At 28.4% G+C, this 23,073-nt stretch overlaps 3 protein-coding genes and 1 long non-coding RNA gene across 5 annotated transcripts; 3 read left to right on the top strand and 1 right to left on the bottom strand.

Moving 5' to 3' along the window:
* On the top strand, positions 1-2,973 carry LOC145188802 (peptidyl-prolyl cis-trans isomerase-like). Its single transcript, XM_090086966.1, has 3 exons — positions 1-219; positions 1,370-1,662; positions 2,714-2,973. The coding sequence occupies exons 1-3, from the start codon at positions 154-156 to the stop codon at positions 2,844-2,846; spliced, it is 492 nt and encodes a 163-aa protein (XP_089943092.1). The 5' UTR covers positions 1-153; the 3' UTR covers positions 2,847-2,973.
* A 7,667-nt stretch (positions 2,974-10,640) lies between these two features.
* On the top strand, positions 10,641-11,126 carry LOC149888087 (uncharacterized). The gene is made up of 2 exons (XR_016452559.1): positions 10,641-10,778; positions 10,928-11,126. It is a non-coding gene; the product is annotated as an uncharacterized LOC149888087 (long non-coding RNA).
* Positions 10,990-13,711, top strand: LOC145189432 (uncharacterized). The gene is made up of 5 exons (XM_090087739.1): positions 10,990-11,126; positions 11,431-12,096; positions 12,356-12,585; positions 12,656-12,815; positions 13,328-13,711. Exons 2-5 carry the CDS (start codon positions 11,514-11,516, stop codon positions 13,471-13,473), a joined length of 1,119 nt encoding a protein of 372 aa, XP_089943865.1. The 5' UTR covers positions 10,990-11,126; positions 11,431-11,513; the 3' UTR covers positions 13,474-13,711.
* A 528-nt stretch (positions 13,712-14,239) lies between these two features.
* LOC149888086 (ubiquinol-cytochrome-c reductase complex assembly factor 1-like) lies at positions 14,240-23,073 on the bottom strand. Of its 2 annotated transcripts, none has more exons than XM_090087742.1 (10): positions 22,609-23,073; positions 21,969-22,059; positions 21,386-21,478; positions 20,710-20,782; positions 19,236-19,293; positions 17,436-17,544; positions 17,270-17,350; positions 17,116-17,159; positions 16,906-16,981; positions 14,240-15,024 (listed from the first exon to the last, which is right to left on the bottom strand). In XM_090087742.1, the coding sequence occupies exons 1-10, from the start codon at positions 22,665-22,667 to the stop codon at positions 14,932-14,934; spliced, it is 777 nt and encodes a 258-aa protein (XP_089943868.1). In that variant the 5' UTR covers positions 22,668-23,073; the 3' UTR covers positions 14,240-14,931. The 2 variants fall into 2 exon arrangements, with proteins under 2 accessions (XP_089943868.1, XP_089943867.1); XM_090087741.1 differs by having other exon boundaries at positions 14,240-15,039; positions 22,609-22,915.

The raw sequence follows: 23,073 nt of genomic DNA, 5'->3' as shown, positions 1-23,073 counted from the left end.
TAGAATGCGCCTAAAAGTCAGGCTATAATAATTGAAGTGAAGCACGTTGGATCTCTCCGCCCGATTTTCAAGTGTTCGGAGTGAAAGCTCCCCAGGCTGGCAATTACCTTCAGTGTGTTTCGTTCAGGATTTCGATTTTATAGCACCAAAATCATGCCTGTTAAGACGTTTTTTGATATAAAAATTGGGGATGCAGCTCCGAGACGTGTTGAATTCGAGGTAAATTAGCTCTTTAAATTTCTATTAAATCAATCACTTTAATAATCAGTTAAAACTGACCTTCTGTTGACTTTTATAACCTATTCTTTTTTATTTATCAAAGTAAAAAAAGCCCTCGCATCAAAAATATATAAAAGGGTCCATTAATTCATTTAAATGCATTTTAATTACAGATTAAAAACAGAATAAAGCACTCCTAAATATTTTTTATTTTTGAATTAAGTATTTGAATAACTATATACCAGAAGCAGGCTTGCCACAAGAATGTAAAAGCCTTACAACAATTATAAAACAGGCTCTCAGAGCAAAAAAAATATTAAGGTTTATTAATTAATATTTGAATCAATGTTGTTTTGTAAGTTATTTTTGTTAGTCGCAGACTTCTACTTTTAAGCTAAATAATATTGATTATTATTAATTTCAATACTTGGGCTGTCAAACTTGCCAATACTAAAATTAAACTTTTTGGCTAAATTTACCCCTTCTGTCCCAAGCATGCGCAGTTGAGAATAATTTATTTTATTTTGTTTTTTTTTTTACAATTTTCCTAAAAACAAACAAGCCCTCAATATCTTTTGTTCTTCACTTTGGTCTTAACTGTTAGCTCCACCACTGTTTAGGAGAGGTGTTAAACAAATCAGGTTACAATCAAAAATAACTTATTTTTTAAATATTATCATACTCCTTTAGTGCAATGTTTAAAAAACATGGTGTACAGTACACCATATTCCCATGTAAGTAATGTTTTCTAAGATTTTTTGGCATTTTGTTTTGTTCAGGTATTTTTTAAAAGTTTCTTCTAGATACTTTTGCATAACTACCACTAGTAAATTTGATTCGTTATACCATATGTAGCTAAATAATTGATATATTTATTAAAAAAATTTCTTTCTACTTTAATCAGGTATTTAAAAAAATAAGCATTTAAAAAATGTAAAGCAAATGGATTTTGTGTTTATTAGTCTATACTGCACTTCTATTAAAGTTATCAATATTTAAAGTGTAGTAAAAGTTTTTAAAACCTTTGTCTCATTTTTCAATTGATCAGTTTTAAAAGTTTTTGCTTTTAAATTAAGAACTTTTTTTTTGATAAGATTTTACTTTGAATGTTTAAAAAAAATTTACTCTTTATTTTCTATATTTAATTTAGCTCTTCCAAGAAGATGTGCCAAAGACAGTAGAAAATTTCAGAGCATTGTGCACTGGAGAAAAAGGATTTGGATATAAAGGAAGCAAATTTCACAGAATCATCCCTGGTTTCATGTGTCAGGGTGGTGACTTTACTAATGGGGATGGTACAGGTGGCAAATCTATTTATGGTAACAAATTTGCTGATGAAAATTTCAAACGCAAACATACTGGTAAAGGAATTTTATCTATGGCAAATGCTGGACGTGACACAAATGGCTCACAGTTTTTCATTTGCACAGCTAAAACTGATTGGTAACTAATTATTAAAAATGTTTATCTTTATAGTGCTATTAATTTTTAAGTGATTTTAAGTTGATTTTGAAGTTTAAATAGATTAGTTGGTAATATTACTCAACCTATTTAAGACAGATTTTCTTATGTCTTGTTTCCAAAAATATTTAAATTGTCTATATACTTAGTTGCATTTATGAACTACTACTTTTTCAGTTTGTCAATAATTTGAGATTTTTACTCATTTGGAGGGAGTTACTAATTTGGATGTTTAGGCAAAACTTTGATTTTGCTAAGTCAATTGTCTGTTAACTGTAAATATACTGAAATCCATGTATGTTTAATGTTAAACTATTAAGATACAAAGTTCCAGATATGCTTAGTATTAACTATGAAGATTGGATATAAGCATAATGTTTGTAACATTTATAAGTGTTAAATGTTTATAATGTTTGTAATAAACTATGGAATTAATTATCTTTTCCATTATTTTGAGTTTTAAAAAAATCCTCTTATATATTTATAAGTATTTACATTCATAATAACCTTTTTGTTGTTATGAAACAATTCTTTGTAACTTGATTCCAAAAATGAAAGTGCTTTTAAAATGGTGTGTCCAAATGAGTTCTGAGTAATAATTTAGTATCATGATATTCGAGCCAAACAGTTCTATAAAAAGTGCCTGCATTCCAACTTCCTGTATGCCTACTCTCAGTCATTATAATGACATCAAACTTGATTAGGTTTTGAAGTACACTTTCTTTTTTCTGTTGTTGCCATATGGCAACAAGGACCCATTAAGGGTTAATAGAGAAGTTGTTTGACCCAACAGTTCATCGTGAATTTATTCTGACATTTATTCGCACAAACTCAAAAAACAATTCAATATATTAAAATTAGATTGTTAGTTGACAGTTAGATTAAAATTGTGCAGAGCTTTAAAGCAATTTAATGTGTTCCAGATTAGTAAACTCTTCAAACATCTTTTCATTAATCAGTTTTTAAAGACAAATATTTGCTACTTGTCAATATTCGGCTTTATTTTTATTAATGGAACTAATGCACTTTTTAGGTTGGATGGTAAGCATGTTGTCTTTGGCAAAGTCTCCTCTGGAATCGATGTTATAGATGATTGTGAAAAAGTTGGATCTCAATCTGGAAAAACAACAAAGCCTGTGGTAATTGTTAATTCTGGTGAAATTTAAATTTTTTGTTGTTGTTGTTGCTCTCTATGTAAATTGTAAAAGAAAATCTTGTCAACTTCTATTTTTCATTGTCACAATGTGAACGATGTACCTTTTTATTCTTAAATATAAAATCTTGTGAAACCTACATCATTTGTATTTTTGTTTAAAAATAGTGGTCAGGAAAATCCGTTTTTTTTCTGTTTCAAATGAAAAGAAGTCTCTCTACTAAATCATGGTTTAAAAATTTTTTATACGTTTTTCTTAATATGATTGGTCAATTGTTTGTCAATGTCACCCACTTTTTTATCACACTATTATGTTTATCTTTAGTAACATGAATTGGCCTCTAGTTAGATAAAGCAGTATATGTTAATACTACAGTATTGTGAAAAAGTTAAGAACCACCAAAAAAAAAATCACAATTTTTGTTTTTAAATTTTTATTTAACTGAATATATTTTTCTGGTAAAAAAATAATAAATTTTAGAAAATAGACAAGCAAAATAAAAGATAATAATAATGATAAAAACTTTTAAACAAATTTAAAAAAAATGTATTTAAAGTAGGTAATTTTTATTTAAAAAAAATTGTGAAAAAATTAAGAACCACAGAACAAAAAACGGTAATTTTTACGTAATACCGCTTAATTCAACCATGAATTTTTAAGCACTCATACGATTTGGCATTGAGTCTATTAAATTCTCTAAAATATGTTTGGGAACATTTCCAAGTATTGCTGGTAAAATAATGCGCAACTCCTCAAGGCTAACTTGGTGCTTTCTTGGCAATCTTTTTATCAAGCCAACTCCAAAGATTTTCAATGCAATTTAGATCTGGGCTATTTGGTGGCCAATTTAGACGCTCAATATTTTTGCTTTCGGACCATTCAGAGACAATATTAGCCCTGTGAAATGGTGCATTGTCTTGCTTGAAAAATGAACGGAACGCTTTGTTCAAGTGCATCAACTGACGGTAAAAAGTTGTTATTTAAAAATATCGATGTAATAAATAGAGTTGAGTCGACCATCAAATAATTTAAACATACCGAGACCATAATATGTCATGCTGCACCATATTCCAACCGACCCGCTACCCCTTGTTTTGTTCTTTGAACGATTAAATCGAGATTATATTTTTCTGAAGGCTGCCTGCGAATCATAATTTGCTTTTTTCGGTTATCAACCTCGATATTCATCTCATCACTGAACATTACTGTCCTCCATTTTTGTTTAGACCATTCTTTGGCAAATTTCTTTTCGCTTTCTTATATGATGTTTGGTAAGTCGCTTTTTTTCATAACGTATTGTTAGCTAATATTTTCCTACGCACAAGTGATGCCGATGTTTGACGTCCATTTGAAAGCTTCCATTCCCTTCTTAATTCATGCGACAGCATAGTTCGATTTTTCTTCGCCAACCTGATTAAAAGGCGATCATCATTGGGTGTCGTCAAACGCGGTCTTCCAGAACTATGGCGATCAACGTAAGATTTCGTCTCTTTGAATCTTTTGACGATTGTTTTTGATGTGATCGCTTTATTATTCTTTATTATGTTTATCTTTAATAACATAAATTGGCCTCTAGTTAGATAAAGCAGTATAAGTTAATACTAAATATTCAATAAAAGTGTAAATTGCTTCAAACTTTAAAAAAAGGTTGAATAAATTTAGCATCTCTTGATTCATAACTAAGCATCAGCGTGAAACCTTACTAAGAATGTACATATCGTGTAAAAATATATATACAACTCATACATATTACACATGACATCTAAGTTTGGAGTTGATTAAATTTTTTATTCGTTATCTGAGAAACCAAATGCCGATGCTTTTAAGTTAAAAGTATTTTTTATTTTTTTACTAAAATCTTAATTACAGTCATTCGATTGTGTGGCTCGCTGAAAATAGAGGCTCTTTGCAACAAATCAACTCATTCAATAGACGATAATTCGTCTGACTTTTTTTTCCCGTGAACTTTGGGAAGTCAGACGAGAACACTTTGGTTATTTAAAAAAATGAATAATGGCGAAATATATTTACGTTTCGCAGGTTTAAGGACGGGGGTAATAAACGTTTTAAAAATCAACTATTTTCAACCAATTATCAACCATTTTGCCAAATGTAAATATACGTCGAATATATTTTGTAAACCCGTATTTTGTACTTTCAAATTAATGTTTTTCACAGCCTGTTGGTTGGCAAACAAAACAATCTATGCCATTGCTGAGAGCTATTAAAGCTTCTTTTTGGTAATCCTTTAAAGACTTAATAAAAAATAAATCACAAACTATTTTAAAAGCATACTCTAAATTATCCTTTTCGTTTGTCATATTGCTTCTGAATAGCACTGACAATTTAATTAACTAAATTTTGGCGTAACCTTTAATTAACCCCCCGAAACTTTACGATATTTCATTAAGATCAAAGAAAAGCCGCAGGAACATATTTGTTCCGGTAGATGAAAAATTGCATTAGCGCAAAAACCAAAGTTTTCTCGTCTGACTTCCCAAAGTTGACAGGAACTGCCCAAAGTTCCCGTGAACTTCCCAAAGTTCACGGGAAAAAAAAGTCAGACGAATTATCGTCTACTCATTCAAGAACTGTCTATTATTTAGTATTATCAATCTTTGCCAATAAAATTGTTATAGTATAAGGATGAAAACGATAAGTGAATGTAAAGCTTATCTAATTGCTGAAACCATAAGATGAGTTTAAAAAGATAGAGTTTTAAAGAACCAATAACATTAAAAATCTAGAATTGATCCTAACTTATCTTTTAAAGTGATTTGTTTAAGAATTCTCGCTGTATCTTAAACTTCTGATGCTGAGAACATGTCAAACAGTTTTTCTGAAATAGCCAAGGGGACATTAATTCATTTTTAAAGTAAGCTTCATTACACCCCTGTTTGACATTTCAGTCTTATAATGATCTTGTACCAAAGTCTGAACAATTAAGCAACTCCGATTTTAAAATTTGAGAGAAAGTTTCAGATTTTTTTATAAAAGTAAAAATTACTTAAAATTTTAGCTTCAATTTTCTAGCCTCGCAAAGTATTTTGTTAACTTCAGCTAGAACAAACTGATCCGTAGTTCTGGGGTGTTTATTTCAGGAATGATCAACGTCTGGGTTTTTTTGGTAATATTAGCGACATTCCTATACACACCTGAAAAGACATTTCATTTTCGGACTATTGTACCAATGTGTAATGAATATGTGTTTTGTTATAATCACCTATTCTGTGTTCCGAGTGAAGTTTTAATTTATGTTAAATTATGCGTATCCGCCATGTTGGTTCACAAACAAATTATAACACTGAGCGTATTCAATCTTTGTCTTGAGTACGGCAGAGAGCGACTATTATAAAAACCTTTCAAACCAAAGTAAAACTAGATATAGAAAGATCTCAAAAATTGATAATATTGATCCATATACGTTGAAAAAGACAAATTTTCTCTCCGATCCAGAATTCTATCCTAAAATCTCCCATACTGATATTGTTACATATTGTTTACACCAAGCCCTGCCACCAAAGAAGAACTTAAATGCTTTAAAAGTTTAGAAACGTATAAATATTTTAACTATATAAAGACAATATCAAAATAAACAAAATTCCAAATGAGACTAGAAAGAGGACATTTTTCAGTTGTGGAGGCTATTATACGTGTACAAAAATATCCTATAAATAGTTTTTATATGAATAAGAATGAATATATTAATATTAACTAATCAGAAGCAAAATGATCAGAACAAAATCTGTAGTGACTGGCACTTGTATCGATATCTTTACGTTTTATAACAGCAAACCATTTTGCTCTTCGTTCTGTTGACAACAATTCCGTATCTTTATCGCGGTGATTAATAACCTTAGGAATTCTATAAAACGACTTCTTGCAGTTTTCAGAACGATTACTGCAATTAAAAATGCAACAGAAGACCATATTTGAAGATATAAAGAGTTTATGAGTTATTCAAATAAAACCTTTTCTGAAAGAACTTTATACAACACTTTAGTTTTGTTGTTAATAATTTTCGAGTTTAAACTTATACTAAAAGGAAATAGTAGCTAGGAAAATGGCTAACTGATAAGTTTTGATATAGTTAACTTAGAGAACCGCATTTGAATAAAGTTGAGCTAAAGTTGTTTTTGAACCAACATGGCAGACAAATGTATTTTTATTTTCGTGACGTCATCTCGGAAAACAGAATATGTTCAATGCACAATCCAATTATAAAGATTACTATATTTAACCGCTTTATCATTGGTTATCCCCTTCTCAACGACCTCATGTGGTGACCGCAGCCGATCCCTATTCAAGTGATCATCTTATCCGTGCTTCTAATTGGTTCGGTTTATACCACTTACCCAGATAACACACGTACATTGGCCCGACGTCTTGCCGATGTCTTTTATATCAGCTGTAGATCGGCATCGTTTTACTTCATCGGGCCGATGTTCGCCCGATATGCAAAATAAATTTACTAATGTTCCGTCGCTTAAAGACGTCGGCTTGATGTCTGCGAAAGTATAGTAAAATTATCTGCAATTTGAATGTTTACTGTGCGCAAACCTAACGATACTAATGACGATCATAACAATGCTCATGTGCGCTCATAATGACGCATTTCATATATTTGAGGTTTTCTAAACCCACGTTTGTATATTTTAGTAGAAATAAATTTATTTGTATATTTTTAGCTGAAATAAATAACATTAAACAAAACACATTTGTTTATCGTTTGTTAAAAAAAAAATTATTTTGCGTATTTTAAAACACGTTTGTATATTTTTTACTAAACATGTTTTTATATTTTTGGATTAAATTTGATTTAAAGTTCTAAAAATTTCTAAAAGTTATAAAATCCACAATTAAGTTTTTTTGTACTTATTATTATTGTTACTATTATTGTTAATAATAATAATAATAATAATAATAATATTATTATTATTATTATTATTATTATTATTATTATTATTATTATTATTATTATTATTATTATTATTATTATTATTATTATTATTATTGTTATTGTATATATATATATATATATATATATATATATATATATATATATATATATATATATATATATATATATATATATATATATATATATTTATATATATATAAAGTAATTGTCAAACAAATAAACAATAATTTTGAAATATTTCTTTCTTTTATACAATATTAATATAATATATAATAAAAAAGAAGATATAAAATGGAAAAAGTAAAAACTGAATCTTATTGGACACGTGCTCGACATGTTAAAAAACTTGCAAATAAAATTTTATTTGTTGCAATGGATGATAAAAATAGTATATCTGCTAATACAATAAATACGATAAGTATTTCTAATGAAAGTTGCTGTGTTGCAGACAATATTAATAATAATAATGATAGTAATTTTTTAAACATTGGTGAATATAAGACAAGGGAGTTTGACATTGATTTTGATATATGTGATGATAATACCTATTATAATGTAGTTAATGACAGTAACGCAGAAACTATTAAAGAAGTTAATGATATTGAACATTCATTAATTGAACAACTCAGTAGTTGGGCTGTATTATTTGACATTAAAAGTATTGCTCTAACTGCTCTGTTAAAACTGCTAAACAATTATCACAATGAATTGCCATTAGATGCTCGTACTCTTTTGCACACACCACGAAATAGTTCTGTTGTTGCTCTTAGAAGTGGAGGAGAGTATTTGCATTTAGGTATCCAATATGGAATTGAGGATTTATATAGAAGTGGGGAACTTACACAATGCAACAAACTTGAATTGCAATTTAGTATTGATGGTCTTCCTTTATTTAAGAGTAGTAGCTCTTGTTTGTGGCCTATTTTATGCATCGTAAGACAGAGTGAAAAAAAGAAGCCTTTTGTTGTAGGCATATATAGTGGTAATAGCAAACCAGTAAATTTAACTGATTATTTTGAACAGTTTGTAATAGACTGTAAGAAGTTAGTCAGCCATGGATTGTTAATTGCAGGTGAACATTATGAAATTGCTTTGCATAGTTTTGTATGTGATGCCCCTGCTCGAGCTATGATCAAATGTATAAAATCGCATAGTGGATACTTTGGGTGTGATAAATGCAGAGTAGAAGGAGAATGGAATGGAAAGGTTATATTTCAGGAATTAAATGCACCATTGAGAACTGATGATCAGTTTGACAGGCAAGTAGACGAAGATCATCATTTAGGGCTTTTACCACTGAGTGCATTACCGATTGGCATGGTATCAGGTTTTCCCCTTGATTACATGCATTTAGTGTGTCTAGGAGTTGTTCGAAGACTTTTGCTTTGTTGGTTAAAGGGTCCTAAAAGTGTTAGGTGCTCAGCTCAGCAAATTACATTACTCTCTTCCTTATTGGTGGGGTGTGCTGCTCACATGCCTACAGAGTTTGCCAGAAAGCCTAGATCTGTGTCTGAACTTATGAGGTGGAAGGCAACTGAACTGAGACAGTTTCTTCTTTATACTGGTCCCGTTGTACTGTGTGACGTTTTACCAACAAATTTGTATGAAAATTTTTTATTTTTGTCTGTAGCAATTTCTATTCTAGCAAGTCCACAATTTTGTAGGCAGTATTTAGATTATGCAAAACAACTTCTTATTGTATGTGTAGAAAATATGAAAGTTTTATATGGTACAGGCATGCTTGTATACAATGTTCATTGTTTAATTCATTTGGCTGATGATGTAAAGAACTTTGGCCCTTTAGATAACTTTTCTGCTTTTCCATTTGAAAATAAGCTAGGTACTCTAAAAAAACTTGTTCGCAAGCCATCATTTATTTTAAAACAGGTTGAGAGGCGTTTAGAGGAGAGACGAAATAGTAAAAAAACTTTGTTGCCTGTCAATAAAAAACTTTATACACCACAAAAAGAACACAATATTGGACCAGTGCCTTTTGGTGTAAGTTGTTTAAAACAATATTGTAAACTCAGTCTTCCAAATGGATTAGTTTTGTCAACATCTCCAGGGAACAATTGCTTTTTAAAGTTAAACGGACAGCCATGTTTAGTACGCAACATATTGAGTGTGGACCAGTTTAAATATAAAGTAATTGTTGAACTTTTCAAACTTAGTCAGGATTTCTATATATCACCTTTGCCATCATCTACTTTAAATGTCTTACATGTTTCCAATCCTTGTGGTTCTTATGAAACTATTAACAGTGATGATTTTTATCAAAAATGTGTATGTTTGCCTTATGGAAACAATTCATGTTATTATTCCTTTTTTACACACAATTTTTTATTAGACTCATAAAAGGTTGTACAACTGATAATTTAGTTGTAATATTAGAAAATACACTTTTTTGTATATGTAACATTAATGCTGCCTGACCAATTTTATTTTAATTTTTTAGTATAAATATAAATGAATGCATAAGTATACACTTTTTTGTGTATACACTTTACTTTTATGAATATGTAATATATTAGCATGTTTTCCTTTTGGTTCATAATTAGAGGTTGTTATATTATGTTGTGAATTATTTTCCTAATCTAAACCAAGACATAATCAACCATTTTGGATCTTAAAAGCACCTTTATGGTGCTCTGGAGTTCCTAAAGGCATGTTTTTTAAAAGAATTAACAACTTTGATGACCAATAACAATGCATAATTTTAAAAAAATTTTTATTTTTTATCCATCTTACTTATATTTTGAAAATATTTCACTTGTACACATGTATTACAAATTTTTACATTTCTCTGCTATAATTATTTCTGATTCTATTGTTTTTTTGTAGTGTTTAAATATACCAGTTTTGCATAAATTACATTACAAATTTTTTTTTTGCTGCATACTAGTAAGTAAAAAGTAAGTGAGTTTTATAATTGACCAAGACTGTGTTTATGACCTTGGTTGAAATAAATATTAATTTCATTAGTTCATCCATTTATTATTGAAGCCATCTGGAAAATGTTTAAGGTTTGTTAAATTTATACCTCTGTTTTTTTTAATTTTATCATTTCTTATTTTTTTAAGTTTTTTTTAGTCATTACTTGATGTATTTTCTTAGTTTTAATTGATGTATTTTAATATATGAAGAATGATGTAATGTAAATGTATTTTATTAGTATGCAGTAGTCGTTTTTCAAACAAGCAACGGAGAAGAGGTAGATGCTGTGCCATTGTTTTGGCTTTCACAGGACCGAACATGTTGTGCTTGGCCTCCTAAATCTACACCTATTTATATGATTGTAAAGGCAGTCAAGTCATTGCAAATACCTGAAACAGATTGATTACAGTTTACTGTCAAGTGTCTTGGAGTATATGGTTAGTATACTTGTCTACTTTTTTTTATCAATTTAAATTTATTGCAAAAGCCATTGTTACATCTACTTAGCTGTTGTGAGTATTTTGTGGCAATGTTATTTACAATTAAATAGTGTATTCACAGCTAATGTCACATAAATGTCTTCACAGCATTATTAAAATCATTTAATGGCATTTCTATGTTTATTTTTAATTAAATGTATATATTTTTTATTATTAAATATAATATATAATATAATAAAATATTTGGTATACTAAAAAAAAAAATTTGCATTATTTTAAATTTTTTTATTTTATTTTAAAGAAGAATACGAGACTGCTAGGAAAAAAGCCAAGAAGGGAGAGATAACATCTGATTTAGATACAGCTACATCTGACACAGAAAAGATGAAATCTGAAAAACGAAAGAAAATGAGTGTTGATGATTTTCCTAATGAAGATGATGTTGATATAAATACTCGATATATGAATATGAATAACGTAGGTTTAAGCATTGATGTTGGTCAAGTAACGTCAAAAAAGAAACCAAAGACTAATAAAGATAATTTTGATAATTTTGATTTTCAGATGTCTAATAAATGTATTTTGAAAAATAAACCCGATACTAAAAAGCTTTTACTGCCCCCTCAACCACCCCTTAGATATGCATCTGATCAGTCATCTTATCAGAACAATTGTCAGTTTGAATCTCGTATGGCATCAACTTTAGCACCTGAACAACCTGTTTTACGACATAAACCACCTTTTAATACTGCAAGATTCCATTCTGCAGATACACAAATAATGTATAACTCAACTATGCATTTGAATTCTATGGAATCTAGTTACAATAGCCACGAAATAGTGAATCAGAAATCATATAATGATGAAAAAGAGCCACAAGATTTTATTTCTAAAATTTCAAGTGATTTTAGAACACCTCAATCGGAAACTACAAATTATCTACCACGCACTGAACAGGCAGTTTATGGTAATTTATATGTTGTTTATAGTTTATTCAAAAAACTTGTATTAACACTTGTAATAAATAATAATGTGTGATAAAATATCGAGGATCAATTAAATTAGTTAAGTAGTAGAAGTAGTTAGGAAATAAATCTGGTTTTATTAAATTTAAATTTGTTATTTAGTTAATTAAAATATTTTTGACTATAAAATTTAATTTTAAAAAATACCATTATTAGGATGATAAAAATCTATAATTTGTAATTGATGGTTATAATTTATAGGTGATGTAATTAAGTTGCTTGTGGAAGTTAAAAAGCAGAATGATGATATAAAGGCTCAAATTCAATATCTTTCACAGCAACAAAATGTGATTTTGAAGCATCTTGATTTACAAGTTCAGGGAGTTAATTCAAAGTTGCCCGAAAATTTAAATTTGCCATTGCAAACATTCGAACAAGTGCAAAGTTTTGAAAAAAAATTGAGACTATCCGCACTAGACAAGTTACAATTAGTAAGTTTTTTAATATAGTGACAAACTTTTAACATTTCTAGTGTAAGTTTAAATTATATAATTTCTTTAGACTCAACATCTGGGTCTTCAGGGAGGTGCTACAGTGAAGGAAACTGTCAGAAGAGTTATGAAAATGGTCATGACTGATGAATTGGCTAACGAATTTAATTTCATGGGCCATGGAAACAAACACGCCTTTTCAGCCCTTCATATTAAGGACATTGTTTGTGGTTAGTAAACACTTCTAATCCTATTATTTGAGTTAATTGATATTTTTTGTTATTACTGTTTGTAAAAGAGTATCTTTGACGTTAGACTGGTTTGCATATAGTGTAAATTGATATAAAATTAAACATGATTTACTAAAAGTGGAAGTTTCCTCAACTATTATGCATTGTTGCATAACAGTTATATTTTTTAGAAACATTGCATGAAATTGTTTGGTTATATTGAGTTAAGCATATACTATACATAACAAAAGTTCCACACATTTTGTGCATACACAATATGCCAAATGGCGTATGCTGATTTGTGACCGATTCTTAATCTTTTAAAGGAGTTTTTGTATTGCGCTAAGTATTATTAAAGTAAATTTTGATTGAACACAGTGTGATTTTAGTAGTATATGTTTGATTAGTGATTTTAATAGTATATGTTTAATTAGTGATTTTAGTAGTATATGTTGTTTGTGTTGAATATGAGGTGATTAAAGTATATTTGTATAAATTTGTATATTGTACAGATTCCGTTCGTGCAAATACCATGACAAAAGATGCCAAAAATGCTGAAATTGAGTCGGCTATAAAAACGTGGCTTCGTGTTTCATCGGATAGAGGTGGAGGTCGTAAAAAAAGAGCCGAGGCCAATACTAATGCAGAAGCCTTTTAGCAATTGTTACTAAAAAAATGTTATAATTTTATTATTTCGTTTTTCAAAAAGTTTTTTTGTTTTGTTTATAAGCATACGTTTTTTTTTTTGTACATACTTAACTTCTTTATTGCTTAACTTTTTATTTTATTGGACGCGTAATTATGGTAATGTTTTACTATATTGTCAGTTATATTTTTATTTTATTATTCGATGTTATTATGTTACTAAAAATATTACTAAAAACTGTTAAATTTTATTTTTTCGTTTTGTATTTTATCCAAAATATGTAAAAATTACATATGAACCAAAATGCAGACGTCGTGCCGATGTAATTTTCACGTTTTTGTTTACGTTCTACCGATGAGCAGCCGCCTGTCAAAAAGATGTAAAAATTACATCTTTAGTCAATCAAATACGGACGTCGCGCCGATGCCTTTTTGACATTTTTGTTTACGTCCTGCCGATGAGCAGCCGCCCATCAAAAAGATATAAAAATTACATCTTAAGCCGATCGAATGTGGACGTCGCGCCGATATTGGCCCGATGCCTATGTGTTATCTGGGTAATGAGTAGGAAAATATTTCTACCAAGATAAAACGAATTTAACCAATGGAAATGAGGTAAAGTCAACCCCTTCGTAAAAAACAAAGACCAATCACTACATCCATTAATACGCGCACTAATTTACTAAACCTGTTGGACAGGGTTAAATTTATGCTCTGAAATTCTGTCCATGGCAAAAAAGATTTCTTCAATTATACTTCCATTAAAATTTAAAACAAAATTCAAGACAAAAAACTCAGTTATCTTTCAAAAATAGTCGTTATCGTTATTTGTCTCTATATAAAATTCAAAACAACTGTTTTGTAATAAAATCCTAATGCTCTACAATCTACAATTTTTAATTGATAGAGCGGATAATAACCATTGAATGATAAGAATAACAAGTAGAGGCCAGGGAATCACTCGTAAATAAATAAATGCGGAGATCATTAAAATACCATTTCGATTAAAAATATGAATACGAATTGTAATATTCAAATTAGTTTATAAAATCATAACATTAAACCGCACTAATTTTTAAAAATAGCGTAAATCTTTTATAACAAGTGTTAACTAAAATGACAATAATAAAAATTATATTAACCAGAAAAGCGATAATAATTAGAGCAGCACAAACAATGATTGCAAATAAAACAAAACAAAAAAAAAGATTCTACAAATACTACAACCACTACTTCTAGCGTGCAACCTAATACCAAGCCAAAATTAATTGGCAGTCGAGATAGCAAAATTAATCCTATAGCAAACAAAATGTTATGAACGAACTCACATACTCGTATATGCTCGTACATACTCGTACCGCTGATTCTCTAAATTACGTATTGTGACTTCTTTAAAAATCACAGGATATTATTCCACCATATCTTTTTAGGAATTTCAAACTATGAATGAGAGGTAGCTAACCGAATCTTTTCAAGCATCTTTAATTGGTGCGATGAGAGGTAGCCAAGTAACCTCACCAGTAATTAACATCTTTTCGATGTCATGCGATTCAAGGTGGTATACCTGAAAATGGTAATTCTAATAGAGAAAAAACGTATTTCTAAGAGAGAAATATGCACAAGACTTATATATACACAAAATAGAATATACACAAAACAGAAGATTAAAAGAAAAAAGCAGAGAAAAAGGTTTTGGTCTTAAGAGTGAATGCTTTAAAACTTGGAACGTAAACTCGAATGAACTAAAAATTTTAGGGTGATCGAATTTCTTTTAAAGCGCTGGTGATTTGATTGGTGATCTCAAATTTTAATATTTTGCATTTGTATTTTTTTTGGGGGAGACCTTGTAAGGAGTAAACAGTGAATTCGGGCTGAAATTTTTATGATGATTTAAATTATTTTTTTCTCGTAAAAATAAAAAGAATCATAAAATCACAAGAACGAAAATCTCAATACTTCTTCTGTTTAATAAAATTTATCAGTAAAATCTGATTACCGCGCCAAATCACAATTTACACTGAGAGTTGCCATCTTGATTTATCACTACATTAGTGATAAATCAAGATGATTAGGTCAAGATGGATTGAGGTTAGCATAAAATCCTTTTAAGAAACAATTTAATTTGGAACTTCGATAGAAATTGAAAGCTGGCCCAAATTGAGGTTTTTACTTAATTCTTCATCAGTTAAACCAATGAGATTTCATAAGTAAATAAACTTCATTTCCTTTTGATATCACCAAATCTTAGTACAATAGAAATTTTATAAGCAAATCAGTTCAAGAAATGAGCCAACGTCAAGATTCTGATAAAAATTCAAATCGTATTAATTGAAAATATTTTTATCAAATCATTAAAAACTGTTAAAAGCTTAAATGTCTGATTTATTATATTCGAAAATTTTATGTTTTTAAAATAAATATCCATAAAATTGATCGGAATTTGAAATTTTAAAAATCTTCTTGAACAAAAAGAGTTTTCAATTAAAAATATTTTTTTGACATCTTTGTCTATCAGCCATCTTTCCATATCAATCTAACTTAATCGAGAAAAAAAAAATCGAATTGAACTAATTTCAAATGTTAATTCGTGTAAATACTTATGGAATGGACCTTCATTGCAATGGGAATAATTCTAAATATCTGATTGGATGAACCCTTTAACTATTAGTAGCATAAAAACTACCTAATAGATTTTTAACAAATTTTTTTGCACAATGAAGCTAACTAAATTATTTATTTCAATTGTTTTTTTAATTTAAGCTTAGATAAAAACTGAAGATTTTTGTGAGTCTTTGACATCATCTCCTGGATCTTGCTTTAAGCCATTTTTGTTGAAATTGCTTTCCGCTTTTTCTTAAAGTCTTCTTCATCCGAAGTTAATTTCTTGCTTTTCAAGATTCCTTTACCAATTTACCAATAACTTTTAATGACTCGCTGCTCAGGACAATTTGGAGGACTTGCTTCCTTAGGTACCAATCTGACATAATTTTGTTCATACCTTTTAAATGACTTTTTGGAGTAGCCAAATCAGGCCAAAATATTTTCTCTGTTTATGTCTGCAATTTTTTGTACTAACAATGAAGCTTTAAGTGAATTATCTAGAAAGATTGTACTCCAGACAATTACATAAACATAAATTTTACAAATGTGACTTGATAACTTAAAAGTTTAAAATTATAACTTTATTATGTCAGAGTCAGGAGCTGTTGTTGTACTAAAATATTCAGTAAAACCCCTTTTTGCTTCCATAAACCAGTTTTCAATTTTTTTTTTTTTACTTCAGATTTTCATATTCAACTATATTTCCCCCCTCAATAGTATTTGATCTCAAGATTTGTAAATTTTTAGAGTTAGAAAATTCATAAGCTAAAACATAAGTTTTATCACTTAAAAATTCATCACTTAAATTTTTTATTTATCTAAATACCATGGTAACAACTTTTACCTGTTTGCGAATATACTCCACAAGGAGTGCTAAACTCTCTATGTCTAATTTCTTGTTGGGTTCGATAAACATGTTTCTACAAAAAAAATCTAAGATATTGTTTATTTGGTCCATACAAAATGAAGATATTAAAGCTCTTTCGCATGTTTTTTTTTTTTTGTTGTTGTTGTTGTTACTTTAGTAAAAAGTAAAAGAAAAAAGATCTTTTACCTCCACAAAGTGGACGCAAGCACTGTATCGTGGGAAAGCAACGCCTGAAATTAAAAAACCATTACAAATTCAATATGGGCATTATTCATTCTTATATAGGGTATGTATATAAGAATTACTCTTTAGTTTTAAGCTTTAGAAAAATGAAATGTACCTCATCAAATGCAACAATAAGCCCAAAGAACTGTTGAGTGATCTCTTCCATATTTTCCCTTAAATCAGTTGATCCTGATACCTAAAAGCAAATTTACATTAAAATTTATTTTTAAACCAAATATTACAAACATATGTTACTTAAAAAAGGACAAAAAACCACTTACTCCTAATAACTTAATTCGCTGCTCAAAGTCTTGCCACATTATTTCTACCATTTTGTAGGAAACACTTTTGCCCTGAGCTCCATAGGGTTTCAGACAAACTAAAACCATCCTTAAGGATGAAACATAAAAAAGATTTTTTCTGATGAAAAAAACTAAATTTTTTGCTTTTATATGCATATTTATGCACACACACACTTATGTATTGTCTACTGCAGTTCAAAGCCTAGAAGAACACCTTATAGATATCAGCATCAGCCATTCCACAATTTTTAAGCAAATCTTTTGGCAATTTGTTAGCAACTTTTGCCTTTACACACAGATTTTGCAAATATTCTACGCAACTGGAATCTTGTTGTCTCAAACTAAAATCCAGTGTATTTCATTTCAACCCCAAGTAGGGCTGTGGAGTCAGAGGTTTTCAGGGCCTTTTGGAGTCAGAGTCAGTAGAATTGTAAAGGCTCTTACTCTGGATTATATGTTCATATTTAGTGTTTATATTTCCTATTTTATTAAAGCAAACTTCATGAAAAATTAAATTCCAAATCTCAGAAAGTAATCATCCTATGAATTAATATTTATGCCAAAATTCTTAGTTTATGTACATCACCACAGCAACAGCCTTTAAATGATAGCATACACATCACCACAAGAAATCTTAATTTGAATTTAATGCCTTATCATTTTGTTATAAATAGCTTGTAAATATAAGATGAATAAAGGGTGTAAATAAAAAAGTAGAAAAAATCTAAGAAATATTAAAATAATACATAATCTGTGTTAAAGATTCAATTCAAATACCAATTTTTTTTTGCACTTTCTGCATTATCCAAAGGAAAAAAAACTCCTATAAAATCAGTATTGTTTGAGTACTTAATGATTAGTTAGACAATATATTTTGTGTGTATCAGTGTGTTAGTGATCATTATGACAGAGAAAATTGTGTGAAACAAAACTCAGTAACTTCAGTGGTGTTGACAAGTATGAACCTATCAGATTTACTCATTTAAAAAGAGAATTTGCAGCATTTTCATTCTGAAACTTTAGAAATTTCCAAAATAAAAGATGACAACAAAGACAACAAAAACAATTTAAATACTTCAGAAGAAACTAAATCAAGTTAGGAGCTAATTCCAGTAACAAGATATTTTATTACAAACTTATTAGGTACCTTTGGTATATAAATGAAGAACTAGAGGGCCTTGCATTTTTTAATTGAGCTGTGTCAAATACAATCTCACCAAGCAGGTAAAACTGTTTAACCCAAAAAAACACAGGTAGGCATCAGGGATTAGGGATTATTGAAACTAGAAGACTAAAAATACAACATTTTTTTTTTAGATTTTTGGAACCTTTACTGGGTTTCTTAATGAGGATGTATCATCATGGAACTCTTGAGATGACTACAGTGTAGGCCTAAAAACAATTCAACAGCTGCAGGTTATCAATCACAATTTGTAAAATGCATTTCTTCTCACCGATAAGTAAATACTATCATTATGAATAATGAAATTCAAAAGTAATATCTTCTTCAGCTGGTACAGGATTATCTGCAACTATTTTCAAACTGCAAAAAGGACATGTTGCCAAAAAAAATACTAAACTAGACTTATATTGAAAAGATTTATAACCGTTGCAACCTATATATCTTTATTAAACACACACACACACACACACACACACACACACACACACACACACACACACACACACACACACACACACACACACACACACACACACACACACACATATATATATGAATAAAGAAACAACAAAGAATTAATTTAAATTAACCCTTACCACACATGGAGCTGCGTTATATAGATCCACGACTGCATTGTGTCTGGTAAGCCACAAACTAATATTACATAAACAATTTTAAAAATAGGAAATAAAATTATTTGATTATTACTATAACTATTTGATTATTATTATCAACAATAAATTTTACTGGATAATTAACAATTTTTAGAATAATTTTTTTACATTTTATTTTTAATTTAACTTTGTAAGTTTTTAAAATTTAAGTCGTTTAAAATTATTGTAACAAAGTAGGTCACAATATTGTATTATTGTAACAAAGTAGGTCACAGATCTACCCTGTTTTTTAAAATTTTAAAACAATATCATGCAGTTTTTTTATGTAAAGATATTTTCTATTTAATTTAAATATCTTTAATCTAATAAAACTTATTTCATTATTAACTACTATAACTTTATTTCTGGATTTTATTTTATTGAAAGATTTTAATACTTTTTCAACTGCATTTTATTTCTAAGTTTTTACAAAAAATTTAGTTGCTCATAAATTACCAGATGTTATCTAACTTTAAACATGATCCTAGACATTTACAGAACCATGGCTTATACAGAGTAGCTGAAAAAGAAAGGTACAAAGCTTTATTTTACTGTCTGTTACACACTGTGGTTTTTGAAAAAGTTCATTGGTGTCCAGGCTCTACAAATGATCAGTTGGCAATCAAAACTTAGAAAGATTGATAGAAAAACAGTACAAGCTCAAAGCTTCAGAAAAAATATCTTCTTTAAAAGTATTGGCATTGGATGATGATGATTTTAATTCCTAAATATGGAATTTGAGAATCAGGTTGAGGATACAGATTTCATGTATACTCAGTTACTTTATTGTGCTATTAAAAAATATCAAGTAACATGGTGTAATAAGACAGTTATAATTCAAGTTACAACTTTATCTCCTAAATTGAGTACATTTTTAACTAGCAATTCTGAATACTCCTTGAGTATCCTTAAGGAAAAGGAAAATCAAGAAGGAGACATTTTAGTAGTTTAATACATTAAAAGTAAAGAGATGATCAGGGTATTTTATGTAAAAAATATATTTGAATCATAGAGTCTAAAAAGATTATAAGATGTTATCCTAAGTTGCTTATTTGTTTAAGTTAAGTTGCTTATTTTTATATTTATAGGTTAAAATATCATGTCTTTGATAGCATGTAACTTTTATTATTTTATGTACTAGCATGTAAACTTTGTACATAAATTTACATATTTTACATATTTTGTACATAATTTACATCTTCAGTTCAGGTTTATGTAAATTTATTTGCTAGCATGTAAACTTATATTCAATGTAGAAAAAGGTTAATTAAAAAAAAAAAAAAAAAAAAAAAAAAAAAAAAAAACCAGTAATGTTTTTATATCTTTAAACAACACAAAAATCAGAAATTTCATTTTTCAATTATATCTAAACAGCAAGTTAAAAAAGTGTAACTAAATGTAAAACTCAGAAGTTTACCTTTAAAAAAATCAGCGTACTTTACGTTATCAGCACAACTTTCATAAAGGTTCTTTGCAACTAAGTTCTTCATCTAAAGGGAATTTAGTATCAGCTAAAAAAAAGTACTGAGAAATTGTTTTGTTTTTTCATTTTTTAATGTATTTGAGTTAAATGAGATAACTGGGGGAGAAACTGAAAAAATGTTACAAAAATAATTATCATAAATAAAATTAATTATTATATATACTAAATTTTATTAGAAATATAAAATATTATTATAAATATAAAATACTATTGCAAATTTTAAACACTCTTCTAAACAAAATGCTCTTACAAATATGAAATACTATTTAAACTATGAACATTTTTTTCCTTATAAAACCTAAAAAAAAACTTATGGCAGACTTTTCACTTTTCAAAGTTAAACTTAAAATTGTATAAAACCAAGGGCAGTTTAGCTTTATCCTAAAGAAAGATTACTTATGTCCTATACATTTAGGATTCATCTGCAACAGTTTGAACGTACTTATTTCAGGATTATTTTTCCCATCTTAGTGGAAAAAAAACTGGTCAAATTAGAAAAAGCCTAAATATTAAGAAAAAAAAAAAAACTTTACTGCTGGTAAAAACTTGTAGCTATTTTTATCAACAGTTTGCCTATTATTAAAATTTAACAGAACCAAAATCATCTTACCATGTATTTAGTAAATGAATTTCTCATCTGTCCTAATGCTGAGCCAAATTTGTATGATATAGTGTCCTCTGAAACATTTGAATATAACTTTTGCTGAAGAGATTTAAAAACATGTAAAAGAAAAATTTCAAGAATTGCTAAGAGAAAAGAATTAAAAATAAGTAAATAAATATAGTGTAAATTTTTATAGTCTATGTATAAAACTTTATGTTTATGTTAATTAAAAGTGAAATGCTTGACAAAAAGTTTTTAAATCAACAACATTTATGAATTATGCATTGTTATTGTTTTCCAAACAAAAAAGGAATGATGTTTAACATTTACTTTACATAAAGATTAACTAATTCAAAAATTCAATCAATGAATTTGGAGATTTTTATTAGTTATTGGCATTACAAAAGTTAATTTTCAATTAAAAGTAAAACCAATAGAGAATTAATCCAGTCCATGATAATAGAGGTAATAACTTTCAAATAAACCTGTCAAAAATAACTTTTACATATAATATATGGAAATCGAAAACACAAAAACTGAGAAAAAAAATGTATATAGGAGACAATACATTTTACTGCAATGGAATTACCTGAGAAAAAGAAATTCTCTTTAATGGTATTTTAAAACAATTTGAGAATCCAGCCACTCGCACTGCATAAAAACAGCAACGTACTGACATTCTATTTTTATATAACAATAATTCTCAATTAAATATTTGAAGTCAAATTTACTGAAAAGGCAGAAAAACATTATTTGTGATGTATATAAATGTGCACTCTTAACAACATGTGTGCATACATATATGCATATATATATATATACATATATATATATATATATATATATATATATATATATATATATATATATATATAATATATATATATATTAATATATATATATATATTATATATATATATATATATATATACATATAATATATATATATATATATATATATATATATATATATATAAATATATATATATATATATATATATATAATATATATATATATATCAAATCAACTTGTTATTTATTTTCAAAGTTTCATTTGGCATTGCAAACAATAATGTAGTTATAAAACAACTGCACAAGGATTATAAAACTGATTGAAACCAGCATATCTTTCAGGATCAGTTAATAGCTAGAAGTTCAAGGAAAAAAAAAATAGTTATCAAAAGTTTTAAAGTTTTAAATTTATATAATTTTTCTTATTATTAACATACCTTATAGAGTTAAAAATAGTCGGTTTGACTACAAATTTTCCTATACACCATACGTACATACATTTGCACTATACATATGTAAAATAGTGTTCATAGCTAGTGGACCCTCCTAATGGTCGACCCTTGCAGAATCCGTATATATCCGTATATTGCGTTTTATTAGTGAATTACTATTTGCAAAGACCTGTGCTTTTTGTAACGTTCTTAACACGAAATGTATTAATATTGATTGATTTACGATATAGATGTCATGTTTGGAAGCAATCTAGAACTGCCCATCTTTATAATAGTTTCAAAATAGTACTTTACCGCTAATTCGTTTGCGCCCTAAAGACGTCCAATATCTTATCTCCTAAATTCCCTAACTTCATTCATTCTCCTGTACCACTTTATTCAATTCTTTAAACTACACATTTGTCTGAGATGATCAACGATACGGCCTCCTTCCAACCATATTTCATGATT

This window comes from Hydra viridissima, unplaced genomic scaffold (assembly GCF_058129835.1).
Source record: "Hydra viridissima isolate aposymbiotic clone 2 unplaced genomic scaffold, HvirCarnegie_v1 scaffold_5, whole genome shotgun sequence".
In the NCBI taxonomy this organism is placed as follows: Eukaryota; Metazoa; Cnidaria; class Hydrozoa; order Anthoathecata; family Hydridae; genus Hydra; species Hydra viridissima.
This window is presented reverse-complemented; position numbering and strand designations above follow the sequence as displayed.